At 37.1% G+C, this 21,712-nt stretch overlaps 1 protein-coding gene across 5 annotated transcripts in view; it reads right to left on the reverse strand.

Annotated features, from left to right (window-relative positions):
• LOC108173479 (transcriptional corepressor LEUNIG_HOMOLOG-like) overlaps positions 1 to 21,712 on the reverse strand; it is an 82,051-nt gene that overhangs the window by 19,823 nt on the left and 40,516 nt on the right. Inside the window, exons 1-18 of one of the 5 annotated variants that reach the window (XM_029102516.2) lie at positions 13,308 to 13,427; positions 12,778 to 12,816; positions 12,532 to 12,629; positions 12,173 to 12,282; positions 11,758 to 12,050; positions 11,581 to 11,656; positions 11,343 to 11,454; positions 11,192 to 11,241; positions 10,851 to 11,096; positions 10,322 to 10,393; positions 9,850 to 10,068; positions 9,450 to 9,591; positions 9,255 to 9,364; positions 8,763 to 8,912; positions 8,417 to 8,572; positions 8,204 to 8,320; positions 7,884 to 8,081; positions 7,348 to 7,737 (exon numbers count right to left, since the gene is read on the reverse strand). In XM_029102516.2, coding sequence (XP_028958349.2) covers positions 7,594 to 7,737; positions 7,884 to 8,081; positions 8,204 to 8,320; positions 8,417 to 8,572; positions 8,763 to 8,912; positions 9,255 to 9,364; positions 9,450 to 9,591; positions 9,850 to 10,068; positions 10,322 to 10,393; positions 10,851 to 11,096; positions 11,192 to 11,241; positions 11,343 to 11,454; positions 11,581 to 11,656; positions 11,758 to 12,050; positions 12,173 to 12,282; positions 12,532 to 12,629; positions 12,778 to 12,809 — 2,325 coding nt within the window. In that variant the 5' untranslated portion in view covers positions 12,810 to 12,816; positions 13,308 to 13,427 and the 3' untranslated portion in view covers positions 7,348 to 7,593. Of the gene's footprint in view, positions 1 to 7,347; positions 7,738 to 7,883; positions 8,082 to 8,203; positions 8,321 to 8,416; positions 8,573 to 8,762; positions 8,913 to 9,254; positions 9,365 to 9,449; positions 9,592 to 9,849; positions 10,069 to 10,321; positions 10,394 to 10,850; positions 11,097 to 11,191; positions 11,242 to 11,342; positions 11,455 to 11,580; positions 11,657 to 11,757; positions 12,051 to 12,172; positions 12,283 to 12,531; positions 12,630 to 12,777; positions 12,869 to 13,302; positions 13,435 to 21,712 lie in introns of those variants that run through there. The other 4 variants (XM_029102515.2, XM_070821089.1, XM_070821090.1 and 1 more) reach the window with 4 other exon arrangements.

The raw sequence follows: 21,712 nt of genomic DNA on the forward strand, positions 1-21,712 counted from the left end.
GGCCAAGAATAAATTTGCGGTCCAAAAGAAAATATGAAGCCACGGGTGGCTTGAAAAATTTGGTCAGTGAGACCTAGGCCCAAAAATTGGACTAGGGAGGGTCTCGGGTGTAGGCTGCAAGCCTACGGGGTGGACTGGGCTGCGTTAAGCAGCCAAAAAAAAAAAAAAACTTTTTTTTTTCGCGGGCCGGTTCTGGCTGGCCCAAAAAACAAAAAGATTTTTTCTTTTTCTTTCGGTCTGGGCTGTTGCAGGAGAGCCCAGGGGACAAAAAAATTGTTTTTTTTTTCTTTGTGCACGGGCTGGGCCGTGACATCTCAAAGCATCAGCAAGCCCAAAGGCACTGATGCTAGCCGAGGGACAGGAGCCCATTAGGGCTCGGGTTACAGGACAAAACAAACCCAGCGGCGCTGGGTGTGCGTGGCCGAGGAAGAAGGCCGGAGTCAGTCGACGGCGTCGCTGCAGGCGACGTTTCCAAGGTCGGGACAAGGTGCTTCAAACGCACCTTGGTGTCCAATGCTTGCGGGTGTGAAAAACCATAGTGGATTTTGAATCGAAATCGTGGAAAACCTAATGAAATTTAAACTGAAATTTCATACAAATTAGATGAAATTCTTCAGGAATTTCAGTGAGATTGGATTGAATATCACGACACCATGTCGGATTTTCTGGGTTTGGGACGCCATAGGCGTCAGGTTTCCAATGGGGGTCACGGGTTTGGACGAGGAGCAGAAACTCCAGCCGTGGTTTTGGGTTGGGCTATCGCAGGTTGCGGGCCTGGTGGCTTGCGGCTTGCATGGTGCAAGTGCACGGGTTCAACTTAGAACCCTAATTCCCAAATCGCAAAAAAAAAAATATTTTTTTTCAATTCAAATATAATTATATGCATGTAAAATTCAATGAATCACATATTTACGTTGATGCATATGCAAATAATAGTTTCAATGCATGTACATATGTAAGATTCAATTCATGGCAAATATCAAATTCACATAATTGTAGCAATTTTGGTTATGAAGCATACACAATTTATGTAGAATCTAAAATACGTTAAACGTAAAGTTGGGTCATGCATCATGGTGAATGTTCATGCTATCAGGGCTTGCAAAATATCGAGTTAAAAGCCGTTGTTTGGAAAGAACCTGATTGCGTGATGATATGGATGAACTGGTTTGATGCAGAAAAAAAAAATCTCCAACGTCAGATTCCTAAGCGCAGCGGTAGGAGCGTGCTGATAACGTGTTGTGGTCTATTTTTATCTAACAAAATAGAGAGGGCCGGCGGCAGTGGGAGAGAGAAGAGAGATGTGTGTTTATAGAATTGTAGGGGAATGTGTGTGTTGTTATCCCTCCTACATTGTGCCTTTATTTATAGTAGTAAAGGGAGAGAAGATATTCCTTCTCCTCCATGTAATACAAGTTGTAATAGGAAAGGATAACTAGAATTAAATCTAATCTAGGATTTACACAATCATACTTATTCTAGGAATGTTTACAACAAATTTCAAGTTTTTATTTAATTTTTTATAATACTTTCCTCAGTTGAGGATGAGCTCATCCCCCCACTCACAAATAACTTGTCTTTTGTTTGTGCAAATTTCTGCCAAGGTTGAATTAACGAGAAACCTGCAAAACAAAATAAAAAGGAGAAACAGAGTTATGACTAACACCGATGTGGTGTTTGCCAAAAGAGTTATGTCACATCTTCAACTCCTAATTTTAGACTTTTAATCCTTAGATTAGTTAATTTAAGTTAGTTTGTCTTATTTTGTGTCAAGTAAAAATAAACTTTTCTTCCTCCTAATTCACATTTGTTAATCTCTGATATCCAATTCATACAAGGTGCTTTGCATTGTGGGTAATTGATACATGTGCATGGCTACATGCAAGTTGTGGCAGCAAGCTGGAATTGGTAGCTCATGTTCATCAGTCAACTCCCAGGCCTCAAACCATCAATTTAGACTGCTTGGATCTAGATGACTTATTCATGAAAGTTGTTCAAATTGTGTCGACTACGACATGTCCAAAATTGGCACCAATCTAAGCTCTGTCGCATTCCAAGTGCATCCCACACCAACAGATGTTCAAATTCGCAGCTCATGATCTTCAGTCAGATTCACTGGCGTAGCCACACCAAAGGCTACGGGGCTGTAACCCAAGGAGGGTTTGTGGCAACATGTGTATATATATTTTAGTGTATATTCTAATATAATAGACACACAAAAAAGTGTAAGGAGAATTATTTTTAATGAAACTAACCCAATGAATATTTAGCAACTAAAAATATAAAATTACCATGGAAATTGGGATGTCATTTTGTTAAAGATTATTATGCTTTGATTCAATGGGCTTTATATTAGTTTCATTCAACATATTTTTTTTTTTAAAGATTGCATTTACTTCTACTTTCATAGTTTTGTTTTGTGCTAGTTGTATGGTTGTAATTGAGATACCAAATTTTCTATCTTCTTCTTGTGTTTGCATCTAAATATATGTGAAATTTGATGATTCATTGTAATTTTTGCAATTTGCAATTGGGAAACTTATTGAGTTCATGCCAAACAAATTTTAAGTATACATATACGGAAGTTAAACTTAAATTTTGCATATAATACGTATGTAGCAAAAAAACAAAAAACATTTGATTTTAGCATAATTTTTTTAGCTAGCTCACCCATAAAAAAAATTTCTGATTCCGCCCTTGGTCAGATTGTGGAGCTCAAAACATCAACTTAAAGTGTCCAAATAAAAACGACTTCTTTGTGAAAGTTGCTCTAAATTGTGTCTAAAGTAACATATCCAAAATTGGTGATAATCTATTTAATGATGCGTTCTTAGAGATCAAAACATAGAAGTATGTTATGAGGAAACTTTAGCAGCTGTCCACTAAATGCAAAATAAAAGGAGGAAAAACTCACCTACTATGAATAATAACATGCAGTGATTGTGGACCAAATGATGAAAGGAGAAGTGATTCATCCATGTGGGAAGACAAGGAGTAGTGGAAGCAAAAGAAAAAGAGGAAAAAGCTAACCTACTACAAGACCCACTTTCTTAGCCAGTGGTAGATATGAGCTTAAAATATAAGACCATCTCTAACTCAAGGGATAAAGTTAAAATATAAACTTTAAAACCCCCAAATATAAACTTTAAAACCCCCAAATCACCTTTAACTATTGGACTAAAATAAGTCCTGCGGAGAAATATATCTCTGGCCTAAATTCTCCCCAGAAATTAAGCATGGCTTAAATAATTCTAGAACCACCAAATTGTCATATTTCAAACATTTTTTTTTTGTTTTTTTACTATAATCTAACGGCTATGATCAAATGAGATCAAATTTAATGGTAAAAAAAAGATTGGACGGCCCAAAATTAAATTTAGCGTCTAAAATAATTTAAGAAAATTATTTAAATCAAATTTCGCATAAAACTTTATAAATACCTATGTATTTGTATGATTTTTAATTACTTATTGGAATTTGAATGTTCATAAAAATAAATTAAGATAATCTACATAAATTTTATTTTAAAAAAAATTTAAAAAAAAAGTTTAAAATCATTATTTAATAATCTCAAGCCAAAATTTTAAGTCATAAGGGTTGGAGAAGAAAAACAGTTTATGGGTTATGACTTAAAATTTTTTTGTTTAAATTTTTAAGTTTTATCCCCAAGGATTGAAGATGGTCTTATAACAAAAAAGAGCTACCATGTCACATCCCGGCCCGGGGCGGACCACTTCCCGAGCCCGCTCCACCACCGTAGCACGATATTGTCCGATTTGGGCTTACAATTCTCTCACGGTTTTGTTTTTGGGAACTCACGGGCAACTTCCCAGTGGGTCACCTATCCTAGGAGTGCTCTAGCCTCCTTCTCGCTTAACTTCGGAGTTCCTATGGAACCCAAAGCCAGTGAGCTCCCAAAAGGCCTCGTGCTAGGTAGGGATGAGAATATACATTTAAGGATCACTCCCCTGGGCGATGTGGGATGTTACATACTAGCTAAGGAGGAAACTCTTTCAAAGTGGGACTCTCAGCCACCTCATGTTTTTGACATAATTCTCATGCCAACATTATAAAATATTGTGTAAAAACCATGAGATGACAGAAAGTCTATAGAGAATCTCACTTTTGAGAGAGTCTCGTGAGCATTTCCCAATATGAGAATATGAAAATTGATCTTCCCCTTAATAAGATTGAATAAACGGATCTCTATACACTCCCAAGTAAAATAGACGCCTGATTCTTGAGATTCACCTATGATGCATTGATGTTTTTGGATCCCGAGTCTCGACATTTAGCATCATAAATTGACACGCATTTAGCTAAATCTTAACTATCGTATTAATCTAGGAGTTTGTATCAATCCATATCAGAATTATTTTATCACACCGTTTGCACTGTATCGCATCTCTCCTTCATGTTTGTTCTCTTCCACGACTTTCCCTCTTTTGTTCTTCATATCATCATATTCATAAACCTAGAATCCCATAAACCCATGAATAATCATGACCACTATTAGATTCAAATCATGTCCACTTTGAAATCCAAACAGTAATGAATAATCCCACAATTTTATCACTTTGAATTATCTGGAACTCTTTCTTCCCTCCATTTATTCCACCTTTTCAGATCGTCTTCCTCCTTGTCCTATTTTTTCAGTTCACCTTATACCTAAACCGTTAAACCCTAATTAAACCAATAAACCCAAAAGAAACCTTACAACTCCATTTGCTTTTTGCTTAATTTCTGTTATGGGCTACATTTGTTTCCTTCAATTTTTCTGCTGATTTGAGGATAAAAAGAGAGATATAAAGTTGAGATTGGGAAAAATGGAAGAGAGAACTAATACACGGATTGGGATTTTTTTACCGAAATTGATATTGAAAACTTTTGGATTAATTTGTCATATGAAAAATGAAAGTCACAGAGAGAGGGATACCATGCAAATGACGTAATATAATAATTCTGACGTGGATATATCAAAATTCAACAAAAATGGGGGTTAGTACGTTAAAAAAAAAAGAAGAAGTAGTTTTACTTATTATGTTATAAACTTTGGTTCATTCACTTTTATTTTGCACTTCTTTGAGGACTTAGAATTGATGTGTACAACCCTAGCATCACGGCATTCTCGTATTGGTAGCTTTGGTAACTTAATTATTTCATGGTTTTAAAAAATATGTATTTCATTTATAATTATTACATTCAGCGCAAAGTTGCATATATGATAATTGCATATTCCTAGCATAAGCATGATAGGATGGCTTGCGGTAACTTAATTAACCACCCACGGAATTACCAGATGCTTTATGTACTTTCTATTTTCATTTTTAAAATACTTTCTATTTTCATTTAAAGAAAAAAAAGAAGCCAATATTGTACACTGACCATACGTGTAGGAGAGGAGTTGTACAACCATTGAAGTTCTTTTTACGGTACAACAATGTATGACACGACACAGATTCAAATGATAGTTTATGTTTATGTTTCGTGTCAAGAATATCAATCATAGAGATATGAGCAGTTCTAGCGTGGGAACCCTCCCTCCAGGTAATACACTATGCTAGCCACCCAATGAATAGTAATTACCCTTAATGAACAATATCGTCTTTTGCATTTCTACCGTTGCACTTCAATAGCTCTGGTAATAGGTAATAAAATAATGGGAGACTTTGGATGCGGTCCCTAGTTATGAATAGTCTTTGACTGAAACCTTGTTGGTTTTCAATTTTTGATCCAAGTCCCTGAAATTAATTGATAATTTATTTCTATGTACGTTACTATATTTTTTAAATTAAAAATTAAAATTTATAGTTGTTTATAGTAATGAGATTTTAAATAAAAAACCATAATTTGTGGGATTAAAAATATTAAAATATAAATATACTATTGTGTGTGTGTGTGTGTGTAAACATGGGTACATTCATAAAAAATAACCAAAAAATTATTGTATCAAAACATGGGTACATTCTTCAAAATGGGTACATTTAGCAAAAATAAAAATGGGTACAAATAAATAAAAAAATATGGGTACAATACAAATAAAACTTTAAAAAATATGGGCACAAAAAGAAATTAATATATGGGTACAAATTAAAACTGAAAGAAAAATTGGTACAAATTAAAAAAGGGTTGCAAATTAAAAATGGGTACAAACTAAAAATAAAAATATATGATAAAAAATTTAGCCATAAATATAAATATACTAATTGTAATATTTTTAATATTAAATGAATATATTTAGAAATAAAAAATATTTTATTATTGAAATAATTAGTGATATTATTAATACAAAAGACCTTGATCAAAAATTGAAAAGTAATAAGGTTTTAATCAATAGAGTAGTAAAAATAAGGATGAAAACCTAATTACTCCTAAAATAATAGTATTTTTTTATTTATAAAATAATACCAAGATAATTAAAAAAAGACAAAGCAAAGAGTAGCATCTAACTCTCTCTCTGTTGAAATGAAGACCACCAACAACGCCACAACAAACACAAAGCTTATTCTCCTCCACCCCCAAGCAATCCACAAACGGCGGAAGCCATTGCCTGTGGCTCCTCTTCTTCTTCACCTTCTTCACCCTCACTCTCATCAGCACCACCATCCCCCAAACCCTCCCCACCTCTGTACTCCCCCTCCCACCCACCGTCCTAGACGTACTTCTTCAATACACCATTTCATCATCAAACACCTCGTCAACACCCCACATGTGCCCGCCGGAACTCACCTCCATATCCTCCGCCCTCACCCGCCTCTGCGCACCCAACTGCAATTTCCTCGTTTTCAGCCTCACTAGTCCAGAACTTGACAAAAATTAAAATTAAAAAAGGCGTCTGACGTCAGCTAACTCCAGAACCACCTTAGGCGCTCGGGCCGACACGAATCCATAGCCCTGGCGCTCGAGCCTGCTCGGGCTCTCTCGCTAGCCAACGCTGGACTTCCTCCCTCAGGCAATCAGGCCCTGTGCTGAAGCTTGTCCATCGAGCAAAAGCTCCCACTGGAGCTGCTCTAACAAGTTTGGGTCGCATACAATCGTCGGCTTAATTATAACAATAATTCCTATACTTCTCATCTGAAAATTTCATTAAATTAGCACTATTCATTATGCTTTGAAAAAACATTAAAAAAAACACTTATTTTAAAAGCTTGATAGACTCTGCTTACGCTTTTCTATGATTTTCTACTGTAATTGACAACAATTTCTTCAAAAAAAAGCAATTTTTTTATTTTTTTATTTTTTACGAAACACATTTGGTGTTCTAGATTCTTATAAGCTACTTTTTTAGAAGCACCACAACCACAAACCAACCTAAATAATACACACACAAAAATGTTTAATAACATATAAACGAAAATTAAAAGATTATATTAGACACTAAAATTAAAAGATTATATTAAGACAGAAGAGCTAAACCCATAGATAAGAAGAAAAAAAAAATCTTATTCTACATTATTTGTCAAGCGGTTTAACTAGGATCATCTCATTAACATATAAGATTGTTACTTGGAAACACTGCACATTCCATCTGCCAGTCAGTCCTCCCTCCAGATTTCCGCCCCAGAGCGCTCTCGGAGGATTTTAAGCTTGAATTCACTTCCATAACTTGACGGAGCTGTCATGACTTGCCGATGCAACCATTCCAGTGTCAGGTGACTGAGCCAGAGCCGAGATTATATTCTCGTGTGCCGCCACTGTCATGCTCTTGTTCTCAGCCATGTTCCACAGCTCCAAAGACTAGCTCACATGGATGAAGGTGATTATTAGCATAAGTTACCTTTTTACGTAACAACATACTAACCATAGGTTACCATGGTCAATGCAGTTACTATGAATACTTTATTTGTTTACGAAGCTATTGCTAGAAGAGGTTAAGAAATTACCGAGTTTCCTCCGATGACCAAGAGATTTGAATAACTTGGGTGAAAAACACACGAATGAAACTGGTTGCCGTTAGAGCCGAGCTCCTGAATACACTCTCCCGAAGATATTGACCAAATCTTCACCAAGTTCTGACTGACAGATGCCAGATATTCTCCATTTGCATTCCAACAAATGTAGTTTACCATGTTAGAGTGCCCCTGAGATTGAGAACGATGATTTAATTATACAACTCTTAATACCTAATCACTTGTCCCCAAAGCAAAAGATTAATATTAATCAGGATCTCAGTTAGTCAATCCCACATTTACAGACATGGTACCTGGAACGAGTGCGTTTGCCTGTCAGTTTCAACATCAAAGATGGATACCATTTTATCTGAGGCTGCTGCCAGCAGTTGTCCAGTTCTTGGCTGAAACCTCACTTGTGCAGTACCTCCCTGCCCCAAATGTTAAAGACAATTTTAGGGTGACTATAGCTTTCGTACAAATAAAAAAACCCTTAACTTGGAAGGAAAGAACAGAAGATTACAAACCTTTGAACTACGAGTACAAGAGAATGAGCTAATATTCCAGTACCGAATTTCATCGTCATGATCACAGAAACAAAATAAATCAGTCTTCTTAGGGTGGAAGTCAAGGGACATGATAGGTGAGTTGTGCCCCGTATATGCACGTAAACAATAGTTTGGCTGCCACAATAAGATTAATAAGTCAACAACGCTAGTACGATGAAAATGCACACACAAACTATGTAGTCTGTAAAATAAGGTTTCTAACGACTAAGTAACAAGAGAATAAGAAAAAATCTTAAATTATTAACATCTTGAGGTACACCCTTGTCAGCTCAGACCATACATAAAAGAGAGTAAAGACAATTACATTGGCTGCATCCCACAATCGTATAGATTTATCAACTGAAGCTGTTGCCAGCTGAGATGAATTTGGTCTAAACCGAACATCTGTGATAACTAACTTGTGTTCTTCGGGAGTGCTCTCTGTCTGCAGAGTATCCATGTTCCAGAGGACAACCTGGTGCATATGATATGACAAATGTTAATTGTTCTCATTCCTTCAAGCCTCCAATCTCAATCATGCATCTTCATTACATGCATTTAAATCGTTATATTAACTGACCCAGCAGTATCTATTTACCACTTTTAGCTTATGACCTCTCCATTCATTAAAATTTAAAACATGTGCGAGCGAACACACTCGTGTAGAACAGACTTTTTGACGTTGAAACTTATAAAAACTGTCAAATCCAGTAGATAATACTTTTCGTGCGAACGATGCGTGTGTGTGTGTGTGTGTGTGTGTGTGTGTGTGTATGTATACATATAATTTGAATGTCTTCTTATACCATGTACATACCTTTTTGTCATGTCCAGCACTAGCCAGCAACTTCCCATCTGAAGAGAAGTGACAGCAAGTAACTTTGCTGGTTCTGGTCCGTATGCAGCCAACTTCACCAAATGTAAAACCTGAATTGGACATTGCGGCCACAGCTTAGGTACAGTGAAGAAACTTGAGCAACTCTCTGAATACAATGTGTAAACCTCAAGTTACCTTTAGAAGAATCTTTTTGGTGCTGTTTAGGACTCTGCTTTAATGTCCCATACAGATCCCTCCTGTCTCCCCCATCATTAGACAAAAATGATTCCACATTGTCTTCTAAAGAACCAACATCTCCAAATCGTTCAATATCATCCTGCACAAAATACAATGCTATTAGAAGAAGAGTCACTCTGGCTTTTCTACCTTCTCCGTTTCAGCACCCATAAAATATCAAAGAAATTTGATACTCAAAACGCAATCATAATAGTGATTCCTCAACTATAGAACCAAGCCTTTTGGCATTGTTTACAGACAGCATAAATTGTTTTTGGAAACCTTGAGAAAACTTATAATTAAATTGGCAGCTCAAGTACTCTTCACATCTACATTTAAAGTCAGCAACTCAGCATACCAGTAAATTGGAAGATGACGGAAGTCCTGTTCCTTCTGGACCATACGTCATCAAGCTTTTTGGCATACTGTTGACTTGCTGCATACTATTGGCTGTGTTAATTCCATCACCAGGTGTGTGAGTTGATGCTGGCGAACTGGGTGAAGGGCCAACAGTGTTTCCTGTGCCGGTGCTGTTGGCAGGTCCAGAGGAAGAGTGTTGTTTCCTCTTTCTGTTTTTCTGCAGAAAAAAACATCAATAGATGTTTATCAGCTTAGCCAAAACTTCTTCAGGCCCTAATTCAAAAGGCATATAATTGTAGCAGAAATCATATCAGTGTTGTCTAAAATTTGGTTCTCTTAAACAGCTAATATTTCGTAATCAGCTCACTAGTAAAGAAGAGATAGCAACGCTATCCTTGCCCAGACTTGGATCCCTAACCAAGGACATACAGAAAGAGTACAAAGTTTAAGTCTGCATAACTATGCACAACCTGTTGTAGTTGCTGTTGTGGCAATTGTTCATGTTGTTGAGAGGAAGGGTGCTGCATCTGAGCCATTTTTATCTGTTGAACACCAACAAAAGCCTCAAATAAAGAAAATTGCACCTTTCAAAGATCAAATTTTTTGGAAACAATAAATGTCAACAGACAAAGTCAGAAATCACATGAAATAATGATTGATCAAACCAGTGAAACTCATTAAAAGTCGAAAGGACAAAATTTGCAGAAAATAGAGCAGAAGCATTTACGGCAATAGATTTAACAGCATCTTAAACTATAGGACCCCAACATTCACAAAGGGGTCATGTATGCCCTACTTTAAGTCCCGGAAGTTTCATTATTCTTGGGCAGGTATAGCATGCCAAATTTAGAATACTTTTCTTAATCATTGTTGAATAAAAACGCCACATGCAAAAGTTAGGAAGGTAAAGACTATCATATTTGTGCACAACAGTGTAATAACAAATTTTCAACTCTTTCTGTCTAAGTGTGTCCCTAACAGATACATCAGAAAGGTTACCTTTGGTGAACTCGATAAAACTGGAGAGGACATTGATCCATCATTTCTGGTAGATTGACCATCTTTTGCATTCAAGCCACCCCTAGGCAGTCCAGAAAATCTGCGAGGATCCATATCTCCGTAACTTGTGGAATTACCTTGTGCCAAAACTTGCTGTTGTTGAGGTGCCAAAAGGAACTGATTTTGGGTCTGAAGATTTGGCTTCTCCATTTGTACACCCAAATTCGGTCGTAACTGGTCGATTCCCTGTATTATGGTTTATGGAGTAGTTTTGCAACAAAGAGTTAAATCCACACTAGATAGAAGAAACAACCAAGAAGAGAAAGCCATATATAACTTACAGTTAGAGGCCAACCCTTCAAAGGAAGACCTGTAATACCTTGATTCAATCCTGAAGGAAGAAAGAAGCATTCACATGTGAAATTTCTGAGCATAATTATCATATTTAACTGTGGGGCTGTATCTAACAATGATAACGTCAAGTGTTGTCACCTGCACTGCTTAGTCCAGATTTTGACTGTAAAATGGCTTGTCCATAAATTGATGAAGGATCCATAGGCAAACTTTTCTGAGTTGCACCTAAGCTAACTTCGCTTTTGATGTCCTACAATCTCCACAAGTCCACATAATAATTGCTCAGTATGCTAGAAAAGAAGAGAAAAGAAGAGACAAAGAAACTAATATATTTGAACAAAAAAAAGAACGAATAGTAAAGGTAATGAGTAGTTACAGTGGTTAAAGGAATTCGTGCTTGGATTTGCTGCAAAGCACCTGGCATGTTCCCAGAATTGCCTTGTACCAACTGGCTGAATCAACAAGAACCAAACAGATGAATGACCCATTCTGGCCAGGAAAGAAATGAATGAAAATAAAGCTCAAATACATGCAAAAACTAAGGAGAAGTTACCCTTGTGGATTTGCAGCTGATTTGAGCAGGGCCATCCTACTGGCATCAATAAGCGCAGGGGAAGCCTCTGAATCCATTGAGTGAGGGTGTTTCATACGATCTTCATACATTTTCATGGCTAGCACACTGGCCGATGGTTGCCCCATAACACCCTCAGAGTTTATAGCATTTATAGCACTACCAAGAGGAGGATGACTAGGATCCCTTCGCTGTAACTGAGCACTGCGCTGCTGCAACAGCTGTAGCTGCTGCAATTGTATCTGCTGTTGTTCCCTTGTCTTAATTTGCTGTGCCTTCATAGCATGAAAACATACTAATGAAGGAAAGCAATAAAATTTTCCAAACAACAAATTTCTTTTTTCCTGAAAGGATATTTCTAAAATAACAAAATCCAAATATAACAAAATGAAGGAACCTCAATGTAAGCTGCAGCAGCCTCTGAATGCTTCTCATTTGTCCTTGCAATGAATATGTCCCAAAAGACAGACCACCATTCAAAGAGAAATCCTCCTGGTGCATCAATTGCTGCATATTCAAGTCTAAAACAGGTTTACTCTCCAGAAAATTACTCAACATATATACTGTAAAATATTCGCAACAAAATCTTAAAAAAAAAAAAACAAACAAACTATCAAAACATGTCATCCCGATGAACGAATCTGGGCATACACAACAATTACAAAATGTTGTTGTGCAAATGCATGCTAAGCAGAATTTTCTAAATAACATAATCAGTAAGCGAGTTGAGAATGAATTAAAAGTTGGCAACATTACCTACTGGATCTGTAGCAACCTTCCCTTCCGTCATAAACGCATTTGCAGAAGCAAGCAATTTTCTTTTCAACAAATAGTCATGAATATAAACATCAAGCCTGCAGCAGACAGCAAAATCAACAGTAGGGTGAACAATAAATATCGATCCAACGATCAATTCACGGCAGTAAAACAAAGCAACAACAAAAATACCGACATACAAATTCATGCAGATTGAAAGGAAAAATGATCAAACCAAAAACTTACATCTTATCGGCTTCCCAGTTACTCTGCGCCATGTTTTACCTTTATTAAGAGCAAACAAAGAAATCACCAGCAAAGTCACTGTTTTTTTTTTCTGCAATTATTCATCACCGATAGCTTGAGATTCCCTCATCAAAGTAAATTCAACTAAATTAACAAATAAATTTAATTTAATTTCAGTAAAAAAAAAAGGGAATTCGACCGTTACTATGAGTAGTTCACAATCATTATCTCAATTATCATCTTTAGGAATTACATTGAACTTTTTTGAGTCACTAATACAAAACTAGATAATGCACAACTTCACAAATTTTCTCCCTCCATCGTCCTGGATTTTCCGAGCAACCAAACAGAGCAAAAACTCAAAAACCGAAAAAAAATCACAGAATTCTAATAATTCCCATCAGAATTCAGCTGAAAAACCACACCAGTGAATCAACCAAAACTGAGAAACAAAAACAGAAACAAACTGAAATTTCAAATCCTCCAAACAAATTGAAATTTCGCGCAGCTAGAGTGATCCGAGACCTTACATGCTCAATCGAGTTCAAAAAGTGTGGATAATTTTCCCGAGAAAACTAATGGACTCTTGTTCTTAGATTGTAACTGAAGTAGGGAGAGGGACGTTCTAGATTTATAACAGTGAAAAGAGAAGCGGAGAAGGAATCGTCGAATGAAGATATAACAGAGGCTGGTTTTTAGGTTCGGAGCCGAAGCTAGCCTCGGAGTATCAACGGAGTTTAATGTCTGTAGGATGAGGTTCTGATTTTGGTTCGGAATTTCGACATCGGCCTTTTGGGTTTTGCTCGGTTGTGGGACCCACCGGTGATAATACGGGTTAACAATTTTTTAAGAGAATTCTTATTGGTACTCTAAAAATTTCATTTTGGACTTCAAATTTTCAATAATTAGAAAGAAAAATACACTATAAAATGAGATTTTTAAAGTGGTAATAACAATTTCCTTCCTTAAAGACATGAAACTATTTTGTGCCACACACATCCATTAATCTTTTTTGGAACATATAATAGATCTCACTTTAATCTCAAAATTTAAAAATATAATCTCACTTTAATTTGATTAACAATGTGATTGGTGGTGCTTGAATGTCAATTTGATGAACAAGGCTCTATAACAACATAAGTTGAGTGGAAGTGTTTAGTTGATTTTATGACAGGATTATAGTAGGGCGATGAGTTTTATTAGGTTGTATTCTATTTTATTCCTACTCTGAATAATTTTAGATATTTAAAAATAATAATCTCGCATACCATTTGTGACACACCCCGACCTAAATCAAGGCGTGCTGGCCGTCACATGAGAGTGATGTAACCATGTGCACAGTGCGGAAGCAATAATGATATAGAGAAATACGAATGAATAAAAACCAATCTGACAACAGTACTAGCTAAGATAACGTGCTAGTGCGAGATTAAGTGTGAAATACTCAACCAGAGCATAAATAACCTAAGTGCAGTCAAGCAGGACAAGTACTAATTATACAACACCCAAAGGTGATCCTACATTTATGATGTTCTGTCAGAACAACTGTCGAAATCTCCGTGAGCCACCAAAGCACTTCTACCTAAAACCTGGAGGGGCGCAAAACAGAAAGTGTGAGTGGGCAAAAACAAAGCTTTTCAAAATCATTTCATTTCTCAAAAGTTCTAACCTCTCGCCGTAAAACCTATATAATTTCCCAGAAAAATATAATATATGCTATATCAGAAATCATGCTCAGGATAAAAATCCATAGAATTATACCATGCCAAATTATCTCAAAGAAATACTATAAGTAATCCAATTCAAATATTTCAATGTCAGATATCATATCAGCCGAATCCACCTAACGTGACCTGCACGGCTGAGTCTACAGCTTATAACCAATCTCAATCATATCAAATCCTGTACATGAGTTGGAACCACCTAAAGTGGTATGTACGACAAGACTAGGTGTAAAATAAATATGCTCTAGTACTATGATCACGTGAAGACTGTGCGAATGATCACGGGTCACCTACGAGTCGGAATCATCTATAATGGCATGTACGACAAGCATGTGCACCTAACTTGGATCCAAGGTGAGCATATGATGCGGGAGGTGAACATCACGTGAAGGATTGTGCCTTAACTCTGGGCGGGAACACTAACACCGGAGTGCAGGTTTATGAGCTCTCAACACATCTCACATAGGCAGATACTTTGCATGGCATTTCAAAACGTATAATCATTCAAATTCATTTTATAGGAAAATCTCAAGTATATAAGTATATACGGAAAACCAAAAGCCCACTCACTGATATGTCAAAAGGTCATAGCCCCCGAGCCTCGATAAATGACACTCATCATCAGGATAGGTCTCACCTAATGTGAAAACAACTATATAAACGTTAATTTAAAGCACATAAACGAAACTAGCTAATAACTTCTCATACATTGCTCAAATGGGGTATTTGAATATACCACCATGACCTACTCAACCTCAGGAACAACCCCATATTTTTAGAAAAACTATTTCATGACCCCACACGCCCTCACGCCTCGGCTAAGGCAAGGCCAGACAAGCGGCCCACGTGCCTGGCACACTGAATGGATTCCCTAACAACGTTAGGGAATATTCCATTAAATATAAGCATATACCGTTAATAATACCTGACGCCGTTAATCGCCGTTAGGAATATTTCGTCAAAGTTAACGGAATATTTCGTCAAAGCATATACCGTTAATAATACCTGACGTCGTTGCCATTGCCGTTGCCGTTGCCGGAAACTGGAAAAAAATTCTAAACTTCATATCTCATCCAAAACTTAACCAAATTCGATGAAATTTGTACCAAAATGAAGCTTACAACAAGTAGAACAAAACCTTACCAATTTTAAGCCCTAAAATCCACGGAATCTGCTGAAGAAACCTCGATAATCAGGCCAAAACTTGAAACTCGCAAACTGGGACTTCCCGACGTCCAAAACACTCCAACTTCCTTCCCCGAGCTTCGTGAAGACATCCTAAAGCTTCCTAGAACCTTAAAACTTACTGAAACCCCCGCGATTACGACGGAGTCACTGTGCACCTCTTCGGGGGTTTTTGGTTCTCATGTTTCCGAGGGTTTCTGGTAGGATTAAAAGCACACCACAAAGTAGCCCACAAATATCCTATTAATTTTCCTTATTAACACTAAAATTTTTCGATTGTAGCATATGAAAATAAGGGTCTTTCCCGCAGAAGATTATTTTATCCAAATACTTAAAATGTCACAAAAACAGGGTGGCTGTCTCCATTGATCAGCCACCGAACAATAATTATGAGACTAACTTACACTTATCCAAATGCAACGAAATTTTATACACATAAACTAGACACACCAAGCTATGCTCACACAAAGTTTTGGGATTTTTGGAGTTGATTAGCTATTTAAATTAAATCGGACAAAACAGGACCTCAACAAGTTTTAAATAATACCAATAGATTTTAATTCACAAGTTAAGAAAACGAGTTAGGGGAAATGCTATCCACCACCAAATAATCATGCAAGCATGTTATGTTTCATTCAAATCCCTTTTATTTCCGGATGAAGATGCTCAAGTTGGCTCACTGTTAGAACTCAACCTATTACTCTTTCTTACATAGTATGTTAAGAGAATGACGTTTTCAACTTAACTTAGTCCCTAACATGCAATCTAGAATGGCGTGTTCATAGATTTAACAAGTAGAAATCATTAAGAATAAAAAGAGTTTGAGTCATCACAAGGCATCGTAAGTACTGGCGTTGTCTTACTTATCCTAGAAATCGGTTCACATGTTAACCACAATTAACAAGTGCTACTCTAGAACATATGTAGGTCCTCATTCAACAAGGGCAGGTAAACATATATTCATAGCATTAAAATCCTAGATATGCTCACTATGTATGCATCCATAGAAACACATAAAGAATTTATCAATGACATAAGTAGTGAAACAATTTTCATTCTTTCATAAAAGTCATTCAAACAAAATATCACAACAAAATTACAATCATATTCGGGGCTTCAAAACAGCCCCTAACTACTTAAAATTTAGTTACACATAATTCTCAAATTAAACCAAAAGTAAAACATGGGTTTGAGAAGATAAAACCAAGAAAAATAGAGTGAAGCCTCTTCTTCTCTCCTTCTGCGCCATCTGCTTCTGTCCGTCAGTCTCTGCCTGCTCTCTGTCAGTCTCTCATCTCTCTCTGCTTCTCACGTCAGTCTGTCCTCTCTTTTATTCTTCCACTCAGTCCGTGTCCTCGCACTTCTTTATTTTCTGTTTTCCTTTCTCTGCTTTTTCTGTCCGTGTCTTCCCCACTTCTTTGCCGTGTATTATTTCCCCTTTTTCCTTGCTGCTGTGCTATCCTTCTGTCAATCCACTCTCCCTGCTTTCTTTTCTTTTATTCTTTCTGTCCCGTGTGCCATCCTCTCTGTCTACTTCTTTATGCCGTGTCTTTTCCTTTAACAAAAGGCAGCCATTTCAATTCACACTTCCTAGTGCTCCACCTTCTAGTTCTTTTATTTGTTTTTCTATTTTCTTTATTCCATTTTGCTTGAAATTGATCCTAAAACAAAATTAACTGTACATTAACACAAGGTAAGGTAAAATTCCACAATTTTAACACAAAAACATCATAATGACTTTAGAAATTGATGGTATAAATGCATGAAATATATGAGTGATCAAATACCCCCAAACTTACATTTTTGCTAGTCTTCTAGCAAAACAAAACACAAAACAAAACCACTCAACTAAAACTAGACTCAACAACTTAGTAGCCAACTTCTAAATTTCGATTTCAGAGATAAGTGCTAATCATGAAACAAACAACCAAGAAGTAAGTAACAAGAGCTCAAAACATCATCCAATAGTTAACCAAATTTCCTTCAAACAAAACGTTGAAAAGCCATGTGTGAGCTAGCCATGTCAATGCAATTCCAAGCTCCTTTAAATCATCATATGCAAACATGTGAGTTTCTTACACAACATACGCTCATTCACTCATAAGTTTTGGTTAATGTGTTTCACTCAAGTGATCTCATTGTACATGCCGCCATATGCTTGCTTGTCCACCTAACTCGCTTATCAATATTTAAGTAATACCTTGGATCAATAGGACTTTATTACGGTTGTAATGGGGCTAAAGGTGATAGGCTAATGAAAGAAATGATATGGAAATAAAATTTTTTTGAGAAAGTACACTTTGGTAGTTTTCCAACATCTCAATATCACACCACCTCAAATTGAAAGCAAAATAATAAAACCTCGAGCACCTGTTACTCCCCAAATTTAACTTCAAAAGGAAATTTATACTCTACCGACACATTTTCAACAAATCAACACTGTCCAATTTTCATATATTTCGTTTTTTTTTTCAATTGAAAGAAACAAATATGCAAAAGCTACATCACCCATCAAATTCACATTTCATTGTAATACACATGCTCCATCCATCTTTCTACATAAATGAAACCCCCAAAAGCACAACCCATGTAATACTTTCTCAAAACAATAAGGAATCGATTTTTGTGTATGGGCTCAACTCCAATATTGGAGCAAGGTAAAGAGATGTGGCTAACAAAGAAATGGCTTAGTTAAAGGCTCAATGGGCTACTACAGATAAACATAGCATATAAGGTAGGCATGAAAGGCTCAAACTATCCAAAGATGGCCTATATCACTTCCAAGTTATTACATGAATTGATTAATGAATCGAGTAGTATAAAGCAAGTTCTAGAGATATATGTACAGTGAGATCACACGCACAAGAAGGAATGAGATTGATGTATAATGGTTCAATCATGTATAGGCTCAAAAACTCACAAGGTTTACATAATCTCACATGATTCACATATGAAACGCTAAATCATGCTCAAGTTTCACATTGACAAGACTAGGCACATTTATTTTTCAAGTTGATTTCTGGAAATCACAGTTAACACAAAGACAACGAAACGAACTTAGACTTCTTGAAAGTAAGAAGGAAATTAAGATCAAATCTCATCATTAAATTGAGAAGTAGCTACAAACAACAATAAAAACTTTTTTTTTTAGTTTTTTTTTTTTAAGTAGTGAAATAAACTAACGAAATATATTTCCACCCCCAAACTTAATTATAGCATTGTCCCCAATGATAATGAAATGAATTTTTGAACAATAAGACATAAAAATGGAAGGAAAGAAATATAAAATGAAATAAAGACACATAAAGAAAAGGAAAGAACACACCAATTTGTGTAGGCGAATCTCAGAGTCTGATTTGAAACCAAGGAACTCTGAATTGTGCAGTCTGCATTCTTCTCTGCTTGTTTCTTCTACACGGTGGGCAGACACGAGGTAGAGGTATTGGTTTGTTTCTTTATTCAATCTTTCCAAGTGCCCACCTCTTGCTTTCTTTCTCCTTGTCCCTAGCTGAGGATGAATTGGCAAATTGTTTCCACATGCTTCGAGGTATCATTTTCACTTCCCTTATCTGTTCCCCAGGCAGATGTGGTAGACGAAGAGGAAGCACAAGATGATGAAGATGAGTACTCGAGAGCAAGGCTAGGTAAGCAATCAGGAAGGGGTTCCAAGCAATCGGCTCCAGATCGGAAGATTAATACCAAGTGCTGGCTGATTGCTCTCTTTCTCCTTGTCGTAAAACAAAGACAAGGAAAATGACAGGGAGAAAGCATGATATGAGATACTCTTGCTTTCAACCTTCATGATATGAAATACTTTTGCTTTGGATGGGTTGTTTGCAGAGGTACCCCAAGGAATAAGGAACACTGAGTGACTCGAGAGGGTTTGTTTGAAAGGCATTCTCGGAGATGAAGGAGGTTATGTATGTCTGCCTTGCCATGGAGGGTGAAGGTCGACATTTATAGGAAATAATAACCGGTACTATTCTTTTACTCTTGTCAGCAACCATTAGATGATGGAACAGTAAACTTCATGTGTTTTCTACTTGACCAGAGATCTTCGACAGATTGCCCGTAATTCCGCAAAGCAGACTCTGCATGTGACAAATGTTGACACGTCTGGAAAAGCAAATGCCTCTCCGAAATCTGGAATTGCCTCTTCGAAATCTGAGCTCTGTCGAGTGCAGAGGTTACATGTGACAAGTACGGACAAATCTGGAAAAGAAGATTTGCCGTGGTTTCTGAGCAAGCTCAGCTTTTGAGAAAGCTAGCGCATCTTTGATTTTTTTAGTTGGCCTCTTCGATTTCTGAGCTCGCCTCTTCGATCTCTGAAATCCCATCGCGTGCTGCTTTTTATAGAGGTATGTAGGACGTTCAAAGCACACTTGAGTTTCTGCCTGTAAAAACTCCCTCTTTGCATTTCTACGATCTTGACTTGTCCGACCTCTTCTTTCTTTAACACCTCTGAAAAATGTCTGGCCCTTCCGACCGTCGTTTTGACTTGAACCTTGGTGAAGAGGTAGCTCAGCCTTCTCCAGACAACATATGGCGCCCATCCTTCATATCCCATACTGGTCCCCTTACCGTTGGGGATTCGGTGATGAAGAATGATATGACAGCTGTAGTGGTGGCCAGGAACCTTGTCACTCTAAAAAATAACAGACTTCTTGCCAAACAGTCGGATGTGTTGGCTGTTAAGGAATCTCTGGCTCTCAGTGTGCAGTGTGCAGATTCCGTGTCCAATATGGCCCAACGCCTATTTGCCCGAACCCGTCAAGTTGAATCATTGGCGGCTGAAGTGATGAGTCTCAAGCAGGAGATTATAGGGCTTAAGCATGAAAATAAACAATTGCACAGGCTCGCACATAATTATGATACAAACATGAAGAGGAAGATTGACCAGATGCAGGAATATGATGGTCAGATTTTACTTGATCATCAGCGGTTTGTGGGTTTGTTCCAACAGCATTTGCTTTCGTCTTCTGGGGCTGTACTGCGTAGTGAAGCTCCAAATGATCAACCTCTGATGCCTCCTCCTTCTGGGGCTCTGCCGACTGCTGAAGCTCCGCCGACTACTGAGACTTTTCCTAAGCAGCCTTTGTGAAGGCTCCCTCTTGTATTTATATGCTTAATGTTCCTTTCGTTTTTATGAATGTAAAAATACCTTGCAAGAAGTTATGGTAGAGATTGCAAAATCATTACCTGCATAAAGGAACAAAAGTAGGACTTAAACACAAAAACCAGAAAACAAGAGAAAAACAGAACAAGAACATTTAAAATTATTCAAAATAAAGATGAAAGATAGAAAGCTTGGGTTGCCTTCCAAGAAGCGCTTTCTTTAACGTCTTGCAGCCGGACAATGCCTCCAGTCACACTCCCCTAGGTTCCATGGCATGGAAGTGAACTTCGAATGGAAGGTGATACTTGAAGTGATCTGGCATTTGGACTAAAAACTTCCCCAATTTGCAGTAAAATCAAATGATGACCCCCAAACTATAATTCTGCAATCAACTCCAAGGGTGGACATAACCCAAATACAAAGAAAAGAAATAATTCAGTTTAGCACGCAAGAAAATTGAAAATGACAGAAAAAAAAAAGCAATGAATATAAATATTGGGTTGCCTCCCAATAAGCGCTTGCTTTTACGTCCGCAGCCAGACGGTACCAAGAGTAATCATCCAAAGGGAACTGGTTCTTGGAGAGGTACAACCTCCACATCATGCTCCGCAAAAGACTCGTAATATGGCTTGAGTCTATGCCCATTCACTTTGAACATGTATCCGGTCTTTGCACTTTGGATTTCCACTGCACCATGAGGAAAAATATTTGTTATAACAAATGGACCAACCCATCAAGAACGAAGCTTACCTGGAAATAACCGAAGGCGAGAATTAAATAGAAGAACTTTCTGTCCAATGACAAAGCTCTTCCTTAAGATCATCTTGTCATGAAATGCCTTTGATTTCTCCTTGTATATTCGATTAGACTCGTATGCATCATTCCGGATTTCGTCTAACTCATTTAATTG

Source organism: Malus domestica, chromosome 05 (genome assembly GCF_042453785.1).
Source record: "Malus domestica chromosome 05, GDT2T_hap1".
NCBI lineage: Eukaryota > Viridiplantae > Streptophyta > Magnoliopsida > Rosales > Rosaceae > Malus > Malus domestica.